This window comes from Oncorhynchus clarkii, chromosome 13 (genome assembly GCF_045791955.1).
Source record: "Oncorhynchus clarkii lewisi isolate Uvic-CL-2024 chromosome 13, UVic_Ocla_1.0, whole genome shotgun sequence".
In the NCBI taxonomy this organism is placed as follows: domain Eukaryota; kingdom Metazoa; phylum Chordata; class Actinopteri; order Salmoniformes; family Salmonidae; genus Oncorhynchus; species Oncorhynchus clarkii.
This window is the reverse complement of record NC_092159.1, coordinates 36,317,427-36,329,444: the sequence shown is the minus strand read 5'-3', so window position 1 is coordinate 36,329,444 and position 12,018 is coordinate 36,317,427. Positions and strand designations below refer to the sequence as shown.

The window sequence follows — 12,018 nt, the reverse complement described above, 5'->3', positions numbered from 1 at the left end:
CTATGGGGCACATCATAATCCGAAACCACCAAAACAAACTGCCAACAATTAGTTAAAGGCTTAAATCGAAACGGTGATATCCTTAAATAAAAAAAAGTGTAATTCTGGATTGTTGCCGCATATGAAACATTTGATCTCAAATCCAAAATATAAAGCGAAATTAAACATTTCAGCTTCACCGTCCAAATAAGAGGGGCGTGTACAGCCAATTTAAAATATACTTAATTTCAAGTGCTCAAAGATGTGGTTCACCCATAGTTGTCCAGAAACAACGCAGACTTTAGTGCTGAATTCCTATTCTCCCTCCAAAGTGTGCCCATTGGCTCCCCCTCATGCATTCAAAAGCAATTGACAGGTCAGGTGTAAGTGGGAAGTACCTATAGTCCGTGACTACACCACGGGTGAAGTCCTTTGATTGCTTGCGTCCCCCATCCTATCCTCTTGACTCAAAATGTCTGAGGGATTGCATCGTTGACCACTAGACTGCGGGAAGTTAAACTTGCAAATAATCTTAGGAAAACTGATCATTTCCCAAATCAGCTTTTGAATAAAGAAAAAAGTAATTGTGGCACGCAATCCTGTATATCAACATTGTGCAGACATAATACATTGAATATACACCAAATGTACAAAGCATGCTTTTTCTATGACCGACTGACCAGATGAAACCTCTCCATGTCCTGTTAAATCCACTTCAGTGTAGATCAAAGGTGACATGTTAAATAGACGAAAGCCTCAAGACTGTGCCATTGAGGATAAATGGGCAAGACAAAAGATTTAAGTGCCTTTGAACGGGGTATGGTAGGTGCCAGGCGCACCGGTTTGAGTGTGTTTGCAACATTACTGGGTTTTTCCACACTCAGTTTCCCCATGTGTATCAAGAATGGTCCACCACCACCCAAAGATCATCCAGCCAACTGTGGGAAGCATTGGCGTCAACATGAGCCAAAACACTTGACACCTAGTCGATGCCCTGACAAATTCAGGCCTTCCTGCGGGTAAAACTCATTAGGAAGGTGTTCCGAATGTTCTTTACACTGTATAAACTAACAGGGATGGACAACTTCAATTGGGGCGGGGGCCACAAAAAAAAACTGACCTCATCGAGGGGCCTCAATGACTCGTGTCTGACAGCACAGACAACAAAAAAATAGTTATTTCCTGAAATTCTACACATTGCCATAGGGTGGAGGCAAATGCTTAAAGTTAAAAAAAAAAAAAACTCAATTTCAGGACCCTGGCTTTCAAAAATAATTTGTAAAAATCCAAACTTCAGATCTTCATTGTAAAGGATTTAAACATCATTTCCCACACTTGTTCAATGAACCATAAACAATTAATGAACATTCACATGTGGAACAGCTGTTAAGACACTAACAACTTAGACGGTAGGCAATTAAGGTCAGTTCTGAAAACCTAGGACACTAAAGAGGCCTTTCTACAGCCTGAGAAACACCAAAAGAATGATGCCCAGGGTCCCTGCTCATCTGCGTGAACATGCCTTAGGCATGCTGCAAGGAGGCATGCAGATGTGGCCAGGGCAATAAATTGCAACGTCCGTACTGTGAGACGCCTAAGGCAGCGCTACAGGACGGACAGCTGATCGTCCTCGCAGTGGCAGACCACGTGTAACACCTGCACAGGATCGGTACAGCCGAACATCACACCTGCGGGACAGGATGGCAACAACTGCCAAAGTTACACCAGGGAACGCACAATCCCTCCATCACAGTGCTCAGACTGTTCGCAATAGGCTGGACTGAGAGCTTGTAGGCCTGTTGTAAAGGCAGGTCCTCAGACAGGCAACAACGGCCTCTATGGGTACAAACTCACTGTCGCTGGACCAGACAGGACTGGCAAAAGTGCTCTTCACTGACCAGTCGTGGTTGTGTCTCACCAGGGGTGAAGGTCGGATTCGTGTTTATCGTCGTAGGAATGAGCGTTACACCAAGGCCTGTACTCTGGAGCGGGATCGATTTGGAGGTGGAGGGTCCGTCGTGGTCTGGGGCAGAGGGTCACCGCATCATCTGACTGCCTGCAGTGACAAGCTCAACACTGAATTACAGGGTAGACATCCTCCTCCCTCATGTGGTTCCCTTCCTGCAGGCTCAACCTGACATGACCCTCCAGCATGACAATGCTACCAGCCGTACTGCTCGTTCTGTGCGTGATTTCCTGCAAGCCAGGAATGTCAGTGTTCTGTAATGGCCAGCGAAGAGCCTGGATCTCAAACCCATTGAGCACATCTGGGATCTGTTGGATTGGAGGGTGAGGGCTAGGGCCATTCCCCCCCAGAAATGTCCAGGGACTTGCAAGTGCCACAGTGGAGGAGCGGGATAACATCTCACAGCAAGAACTGGCAAATCTGGTGCAGATAATGAGATGCACTGCAGTACTTAATGCAGCTGGTGGCCACACCAGATACTGTTACTTTTGACCCCTTCTTTGCTCAGGGACTCATTCCATTTCTGTTAGTCACATGTCTGTGGAACTTGTTCAGTTTGTCTCAGTTGTTGAATCTTATGTTCATACAAATATTTACAGGTTAAGTTTGCTGAAACTGAACAGTTGACATTTCTTTTTTTGCTCAGTTTATGATAACTGATGCGAACATGCTTACATAGCTGGTCCCTAGACTAATTTACCAATCTAAAAATGCTTGGCTGACATCGGCAGAATTGGGTCACATCTGATGCACACCTACATTATGAAATTGCACCTTGTGTATTCTATTAATTCTAACTCAACAGCAAGTTGAGACCCAGACTTAATTGCTAAGAAATTCCACATCCCTGTACTAGTACATTTAGCTTATATTGCATTCAATGTGATAAGGTAACTAGTACTTTTAGTTTCCCCATCTTTAAGTCCAGCATCCAAACACTGAAAATAAAGACTGACAAGTTTAGTTATCCCAACCATTTATTCAGACAGACCGTCTAAACCAAAGTGAGCTCTTACGTAAAACCTCAAAAAGAAAAAAGGGGAACATAAAAAGGCAGGATTTGTAGTCGTAGATTTTGTTTGGAATGGCGGTGCCACGGCCTCATGAGCTTCGATTCCCTGGGAGAAAGGTGACGGGGCAGGGATGGGAACAGGGTGTGACTAAATTACATAGCGAACAGGATGAGGAACGCCACCATGAGACAGAAGAGCCCCATGGCCTCGGACAAAGCAAAGCCCAGGATGGCATAGGAGAAGAGCTGCTGCTTCAGGGAGGGGTTCCTGTCAAGAGAACGAGGACTGGAAGTTAAGCTTTGGCTGGACAACAGCACAAGTAGCAAATTGTTAGTTAATTATATGAACAGGCTCACACACTTCAACAATACTCTTGCGGTAAAACATTAGCATTTCTCTACCACCCACATAATCACAACTATTCTTTTTCATCAAGTTTCACTTCTGAATCTGCTCACTCCCACAAAGGGTTGAACTCCTTTTCGTTCATCAGTTACCTGGCATAGCCGATGATCAAGCTGCCGAACACAGTTCCAATTCCAGCCCCTGATCCAGCCACTCCCACTGTGGCGGCTCCAGCACCGATGAACTTGGCAGCCGTGTCGATGTCTCTGGAGACAGCGCTGGTCTGGAACCCCCGGGTTAGAAGAGTGGCCTCACCAACAGGAAATAGGGTCTGGGGAAGATGCAGGGGCAGAGCAGTCAAAATCAGAACATAGAGAAGCTTGAGAATGACATGGAACCGAGACAACCTGACAGGTGTAGATCGTATAAAGACCCATCCCTAAAGTTTAAAAATCTAGGCGCACAGAAATGTAGGACCACTATGAAAAATCTCAGGTAATAAAGCTAAAAACCCTTCATTTCTCTTCACACACTGGTGCTCCCAAATTTAAATTCCATGTTGCACAGAAAAATATTGAAGGCGGATAAAGTGGTCACACTGGAGAGTCCTGAAGAGACCCGTGGAAATGGTCATAAGCACAGGTCACGTTAGTATTTCACCAGACAAGGATTCAAAAATGGTCTGGTGTTCAGGATAAATACAACTGAAAAGAAAATAAGGGTTACTGAGGTGTTGAAAAACAAACATTATGAACAAGTGGCCTTATCACAAAAAGGGGCAATTGGCAAAAGGTTTACACAAACCTAAGCACAGAATTGTGAGCAATGTTACGGTCACAGGGTTTCATTTTGGTTTGAAAAGAGGCTCACCTGCTGCTCACTTCTGGCTTCAGGTCTGTTGAAGACTGAGACCGAGACTGGCCGGGCGAGGACTCTGGACCCCCCACGCAGCTGCAAGAGACAACTACACATCAGACTCCTAGACAGACTTAGAAGCTTGTAACAAGCTCTACTTAAGTCATTACTATCAGACTGCCAAATGTAGATTACCCTGAGGTGAGTTTCTGGAGCACGCCAAGATTATGACCCTACAGAGTTGCATCTAATAGTCTTAACGTCTAGGAAGATAGAGGCATCAAGACTGTTAGAATGGCAATATCATGATTAGGGTTGCAAAGGGTCAAAAACTTTCTGGTAAGTTTCCATGGGAAGTTAAGCAAAATTCCCAGGCTTAAATTCATCAAAAAAAGTTCAGTGAACCTTTTGTGAGATCCACAAGGCAAATTCTGGTTAAACTATCTCCAATTCAATGGAATTGCAACCCTCTGTATGCACAGTGCATTTTTCCCCATCACATGTACAGCTGAGTCTCAAGATCTTGCCCACTAATGAGATGCTATTGAGCCCACACTACTACACTGAGCCAAGGACTACATGCTTACAATACTGGGTGGGGTGAATATATTTTATAAGACAATTTTTTGTTAACTGGTAAATAGTAGCCTACAGCAAAGTGTTTAAATAATTTCTAACAATTTCTGCTAGTTAGTTTTAGCTTGCTTGAGTCTGCTAACTGAGGTGTTAATTCACCGGTTTCCATACAGGTTTAATTTTAAAACATCTTACAAAAAGTTGTTTAATTTAACCGCTTAACTATTTCTGTACATGGAATTGTATATTTTATTTTTACTCTTTTCTAATCTTTACAGGAAAATGCCACAGGCACTGTGGTGGAGACATTTCAGTGCAGTTAATGTATAAGGAAAAGCTGTGTACATTTGCAAATACTGTGCCAAATCATGTGAAGAAAACAAATGCAGAATCATCTGGCCAAGTGCATAAAATTCCCTCAGCGCTCACAACCGCTGACAAAAGTCCCTCTACTTCTATGCGATGTGAAAATTATGAATAGACAACTTATCGATAGCAACAGCTCATGGTCCTCCTGGAATCAGAAGTTTTGTTTGACTCAATGGAGGAACGTAGTCAGAAATGCTGATGAAGGTCTTGCTCGAGCTGTGCACACAACTGGTTCACCTCTGACGCTCACAGGCAATGTGTATTGGAAGAGATTTCTGGACGTTCTTCGCCCAGCATACACCGCTCCAACCAGACATGCTTTATCTACTCATTTGCTGGGTGCAGAGTTCAAGTGAAGGTCAAGCAAATCAGAGAAAGCAGACTATTGCAATCTCTGATGGGTGGTCAAATGTTCGTGGGCAAGGAATAATTTACAGCATCTCCACCCCTCAACCAGTATTCTACAAGAGCACAGACACCGGCCTCTTCAGTGCAGATGCGCTGAAGGCAGTCAATGACCTTGGACCATAGAAGGTATTTGCACTGGTGACAGACAATGCTGCAAACTTGAAGGCTGCTTGGACTAAAGTAGAGTACTACCCTCACATCACACCCATTGGCTGTGCTGCTCATGCATTAAATCTGTTCCTCAAGGACATCATTGCACTGAAAAGAATGGATACGCTCTACAAGAGAGCTAAGGAAATGTTGGGTATGTGAAGAGTCATCAAGTTATAGCAATCTATGTCACCAAGCAAAGTGAGAAGAATAAGAGCACCACATTGAAGCTGCCCAGCAACACCCGTTGGGGTGGTGTTATCATCATGTTATCATCATGTTTGACAGTCTCCTGGAGGGGAAGGAGTCTCTCCAAGAAATGGCCATATCACAGTCTGCCGATACAGACAGCCCCATCAAGAGGATCCTACTGGATGATGCATTTTGGGAGAGAGTGGTAAGCAGCCTGTAGCAGTAGCCATTGCACAGATTGAGGGAGACAATGCCATCCTGTCTGATGTTGACTCTGTAGAGTCTGTACTGCCCTGCCCACTTCACTGTTAGTCCAAGCAGAGGAAACTGAAGTGTGAAGACCACTGGCTGAAGCCCATACACACCACAGCGTACATGTTGGACCCCAAGTATGCTGGCAAGAGCACACTGTCTGGTGTAGAGATCAAAAAGGCATGTGGTGTCATCACTACCGTGTCTCACCACCTTGGCCTGGATGAGGGCAAGGTTCTTGGCAGTCTGGTGACATACACTTCCAAGCAAGGGCTTTGGGATGGATACATTATGGCAGTCGTGCCAACATCTCAGCCACCTGGTGGAAGGGACTTTGTGGATTTGATGCTCTTTCCCGTTACCTCCATGGGTCTTCCAAATGGACAATGACCCCAAGCATACTTCCAAAGACGTGGCAAATGGCTTAAGGACAAAAAAAGTCAAAGGTATTGGAGTGGCCATCACAAAGCCCTGACATCAATCCTATAGAAAACATGGGCAGAACTGAAAAAGCATGTGCGAGCAAGGAGGCCTACAAACCTGACTCAGTTACACCAGCTCTGTCAGGATGAATGGGCCAAAATTCACCTAACTTATTGTGGGAAGCTTGAGGAAGACCACCTGAAACATTTGTCCCAAGTTTAAATTGTTTAAGGCAATGCTACCAAATACTAATTGAGTGCATGTAAACTTCCGACCCACTGGGAATGAAATAAATCTCGACTATTTTAAGAATATGAAATGTCAGAATAATAAAGTGGTGATCCTTAATGACATATGACAGGGAATTTTTACTAGGATTCAATGTCAAGAATTGTGAAAAACAGTTTAAATGTATTTGGCTAAGGTGTATGTAAACTTCAACTGTATGTTGAAAACATTTTTGGGAGATGCAATGGATCATTGGGGTCTATTCAATATTCCCTTTTGTTCAGTGAACTCATCCTGTGACGAGTCAACTCAATTAAAGTTGCATTCATAAAAAACTTGTTATATTTCTATTGGAATAATTTAATCATTTGCAATTATGTCTACTTATGATAAGGTACAAGGGTTGTTTGTTATGGTAAATATACCCAATGTAAAAAAAAACATTGCATTGAAATGGTAATATAAATGGCATACATTGCCATTAATTCCCATATATTCCCATTAATTCCCACCTCTGAATATCCCAAAATGTGCAACCCTTATGATCAATCCAAATCTTGTCCTTAGTAAAGACTAAGTACTATAGGGTTTGATTAGCCTACAAGGTGAGAGGTTAATCACCTACATAGTTACAGCCCAACACCGTGCAGGAAGTTTGGCATTTGCCAGAGAACACCAAGATTGGCAAATTCGCCACTGTGCTCTTCACAGATGAAAGCAGGTTCACACTGAGCACATGTGACAGTCTGGAGACACCGTGGAGAACATTCTGCAGCATGACCGGTTTGGCGGTGGGTCAGTCATGGTGTGGGGTGGCATTTCTTTGGGGGGGGGGGGGGGGCCGTACAGTCCTCCATGTGCTCGCCAGAGGTAGCCTGACTGCCATTAGGTACCGAGATGAGATCCTCAGACCCCTTGTGAGACCATATGCTGGTGCGGTTGACCCTGGGTTCCTCCTAATGCAAGACAATGCTAGACCTCATGTGGCTGGAGTGTGTCAGCAGTTCCTGCAAGAGGAAGGCATTGATGCTATGGACTGGCCCGCCCGTTCCCTAGACCTGAATCCAATTGAGCACATCTGGGACATCATGTCTCGCTCCATCCACCAACGCCACGTTGCACCAGACTGTCCAGGAGTAGGCGGATGCTTTAGTCCAGGTCTGGGAGGAGATCCCTCAGGAGACCATCCGCCACCTCATCAGGAGCATGCCCAGGCGTTGTAGGGAGGTCATACAGGCACGTGGAGGCCACACACTACTGAGCCTCATTTTGACTTGTTTTAAAGACATTAGATCAAAGTTGGATCAGCCTGTAGTGTGGTTTTCCACTTTAATTTTGAGTGTGACTCCAAATCCAGACCTCCATAGGTTGATAAATTTGATTTCCATTGATAATTTTGTGATTTTGTCAGCACATTCAACTATGTAAAGAAAAAAGTATTTAATAAGAATATTTCATTCATTCAGATCTAGGGTGTGTTATTTTAGTGTTCTCTTTATATTTTTGAACAATATTGAGATTATATATATATATAAAGGCTGTGTCAGAGGACGGCCCTAAAAATGGTCTAATAATAAAATGGCTACCCAGACTATTTGCATTGTCTCCCCGCCTCCCTTTTTACACTGCTGCTACTCTTGATTATCTATGCATATTCATTTTAACCCTACCTACATGTACCTATTACCTCAACTAACCTGTAGCCCCACACATTGACTCTGTACCTCCTGTATATAGCCTCGCTACTGTTACTTTACTGCTGCTCTTTAATTATTTTTTACTTAACATTTATTCTTCTTAAAACTGCATAGTTAATTAAGAGCTTGTAAGTAAGCATTTCACTGACCTGCTGTCTTTGACACATGTGACAAATAAAGTGATATCTTATTTGCTGTGCATCTTTTAGCTAAACAAGATTGTGTGTACATGCTAGATCTAGACTGATAAGGCACAACTGGCAGAGCATCAAACAGGTGACATTGTAGTTTCAAATAATACATACCACAGCAGGTGAGGTGACAAACTTAGCACAGGCGTACATGGCTGGTGCCTGTGAAGAGAGATGAGAAATTACATTTTTGAACTGCTAATTCTGACCTTTTTTTTTTTTTTTTACAATGGAAGGCATGCACAATACTTAGCTACAGTCCACCACCTAAACCAGCTCTACACTGCTAAAGGTAGAGTAAAGGTGTCCTGAGCTGTAAGTGTAACCAGTCAAGCATTTGACCATGTGCATCAGGGAAGAGGATTTGCAAAAAGCAGACTAAAGTCCTGTAGTAAAATCTGACTGTATAAGCCCGAGGTTACAACTCTGCACAAATAAAGAGTCAAGTTACAAGCTTCACACCCAGGCCATAAGACTTTTTGATTAAGTGAAATTCCATGAAAAATGGCAAGGCTTGTTTGAATGCGGCAAGACCACAATGAAGCATTAAAGAAAAAAATCTTTCAAAACACTAAATTGGGTGCTGAACTATGATCAACTTCGACATCCAGAGATGTCTAAAGCTAATTAATCCAATTGCGTTGGTAGCGAGGTAGTGTATAAGTGCCTGCGCGCATAAGGCCCAGACAGGCAAGCTAGCCTTCTAGCTATGAATGAATAAAAATCTAACTAGCTAAATTCAGTGTAAAAGATAACATACTTTTAGTGCAGTACACCCGTCGCCATTCCGCCCCTGGGCCGGCAACGTTAACATTAGCACAAAATACAAATGAAGGACTTAACTATCCCAAATCAAATGTCCATGCGCGAATGGGGCTTATTAAACCCATGTCACACGCAGTGAGGGTAGCAGCGATTTGCAAAAAGGACGACAGCATGAAACGCTAGTTGACTGACCTGGGTAACGTTAGCCAGAGCTAGCTACGTTTAATATACTTCAGGCGGACACTGCTAACGTTAACAGATAGGTGGGAGCAGTTGGCTAGCCAGCTCCAGACGTGAAGGTCAAAAATGACCCAGACACCAATACAGGATTTAAAGACAAGGACGCGGCATTTGGTACAGGACACAAACTATAGCATTTGATAGAAATTGTTAAACGTCTTTCTCAATCCTCAGGGACATGAATCCATAATGACCGAAAACATGCACGGGTTCACTAGGCCCAGATATGGACGAGCAAGTCAGACATTTTGCAGAAGCTTCACCTCAACTTAGAATCGGTTGTACTCCAATGCATGGATTCGCAAGTTATCATTTGCATGTTTATTTCCCAACAGTATACGCGGCTGCCCATGTAGACACTTCTCTGGTAAGAATTCAACAGCACGAATACAGTCACTGTAAAATGTCATTCTTGGGAAGGAGTCATTGAATGGCCGTCAACTTCACCTACAATGCATGGATAACGTTAGCTAGCTAGCATGCTAACAATTTCTATTCGTCCCAGCAATGCAGACAGGACATTTCAAAATATTCACAACGCGAGTATAAGCTTTGCGAAATGACAAAAATATGTCACACTGAAACCCTAAACTACTAACTCACCTTAATGTTACAGTACACACGGGGTCCTCGATTACTAGCTCTCGCTCACAGCAGCAGTCAATGTGCACTCTGACAACTGTCACCTTGTTATTTATAAGCTTAGTGCATACGTCCTAAACGCCCATTGGACAAAAGGAAACCTCCTTCGACTGTGATTTCCTTTGTATCTTGTCACTACTTTTAACCTAGCCTATAATGGAGCTTTCAATGAACTACAATAATTGCAATTGGTTGACAGTATTTTTGGGCGGCTGGGGGACTCGAACGCTAAGGTATAGTAAGAATGGACTCGAATCCTATTCCCTTTCCCCATTGGACCATATTTCCGTTAACCTTTCAAACTACATCCAGTGTCCTCAATTTCTATAGGACAGTGTATAGGACGTCCCGCCTACTTCCAAAATCTTAGGAGTAAAGGAAATTCTGTCTGCTTTAAATGACGTACTGCTTGTAAAGGCTTCATACAATCATCTATCTATATGTTATACTTTATAAAGGGTTCATAAGTGTGGCATTAATGTGTGACATAACCAACAATGTCAAATATGACATAAACATGTGCTTTATAAAGGGTGGCATAAGCAACGCTTAATAATGGCCTTATAAATCATTCAATTGAGGCGTCACAAAGCATGCATCTTGGTAGAGCATTGCAATGCCAGGATATTGGGTTCAATTCTTGGGACCACCCAACCATATAAAAATGTATTCATGTATGACTGAAAGTCGCTTTGGATAAAAGTGTCTGCTAAATTTGATATATTATATTATATTTCCCAAAAACATTTCTAGGATGGCCAAACCTTTTTCCCTCTTGGGTGTATAGTCAATATGGGACCTGACCTCAACTTCCCCAAAAATGTTGTGCTGCAGGATGACACACTTTAAAATGCAGTCATGCAAATCCAAAATCGTTGGTATGGCTCTTTTAAAATCCATGAAATAGTTTTACCTAATTCTGTTTTGTCCAAAAATCAGTTCTTTTGGTTTTGTTTTTCCAGGTTTCACAATTTTTTTCTGATTTTCCACAGTTAACACTTTTTTAATAGAAAAACAGCAAAATTAGATTTTCTGTGTTCACAATTCTTAAACCACATCAGGGGATGACATTTGAGGTCTGGGAAAAATCTAAGTCTAAATCTAAATTCGATTTTTTAATGTTGTTGCCCTTTAATTCAGTGAGCATGCCACTGTTGTTTGGTCAGTGGTTTTCTTTAGTGCAGTAAGCGCACTTGTAAAGTGAACACTCCATATTATTCAGAGTCCCATGAAATGACACCATATACAGTGCCTTCGGAAAGTATTCGGACACCTTGACATTTTCCACATTTTGTTACTTTACAGCCTAATTCTAAAATGTATTAAATAAAAACAATTCCTCACCAATCTACACACAATACCCCATAATGACAAAGCAAAAACAAGGTTTTAGACATTTTAGCAAATGTCTATAAAAAATAAAATAAAAAATTATCTTATTTACATAACCAGACCCTTTGCTATGAGACTGGAAATTGAGCTCAAGTCCATCCTGATTCCATTCATCCTTGAGATGTTTCTACAACTTGATTGGAGTCCACCTGTGGTAAATAAAATTGATTGGACATGATTTGGAAAGGCACACACCTGCCTATACAGGTCCCACAGTTGACAGTGCATGTCAGAGCAAAAACCAAGCCATGAGGTCGAAGGAATTGTCCTTAGCGCTCCGAGACAGGAGTCGGTCAAGGCACAGTTCTGGGGAAGGGTACCAAAAAATGTCTGCA

The 12,018-nt window shown here is 42.6% G+C and overlaps 1 protein-coding gene across 1 annotated transcript; it reads right to left on the bottom strand.

Annotated features, from left to right (window-relative positions):
• Nucleotides 1-2,904: 2,904 nt before the first annotated feature.
• On the bottom strand, nt 2,905-10,456 carry LOC139364596 (ATP synthase F(0) complex subunit C3, mitochondrial-like). Its single transcript, XM_071101471.1, has 5 exons — nt 10,253-10,456; nt 8,759-8,806; nt 4,174-4,254; nt 3,456-3,634; nt 2,905-3,225 (listed from the first exon to the last, which is right to left on the bottom strand). Exons 2-5 carry the CDS (start codon nt 8,795-8,797, stop codon nt 3,111-3,113), a joined length of 414 nt encoding a protein of 137 aa, XP_070957572.1. The 5' UTR covers nt 8,798-8,806; nt 10,253-10,456; the 3' UTR covers nt 2,905-3,110.
• Between the last annotated feature and the right edge of the window lie 1,562 nt (nt 10,457-12,018).

Bases quoted from the DNA above. Each gene is read 5' to 3' on its own strand.
- LOC139364596 (XM_071101471.1), bottom strand. From the start codon at position 8,797: ATGTACGCCTGTGCTAAGTTTGTCACCTCACCTGCTGTG. The intron at 4,255-8,758 runs GTATGTATTATT...TGTCTCTTGCAG, and splicing joins TTGTCACCTCACCTGCTGTG to CTGCGTGGGGGGTCCAGAGT. The intron at 3,226-3,455 runs GTAACTGATGAA...TTCTCTTGACAG, and splicing joins TTGATCATCGGCTATGCCAG to GAACCCCTCCCTGAAGCAGC.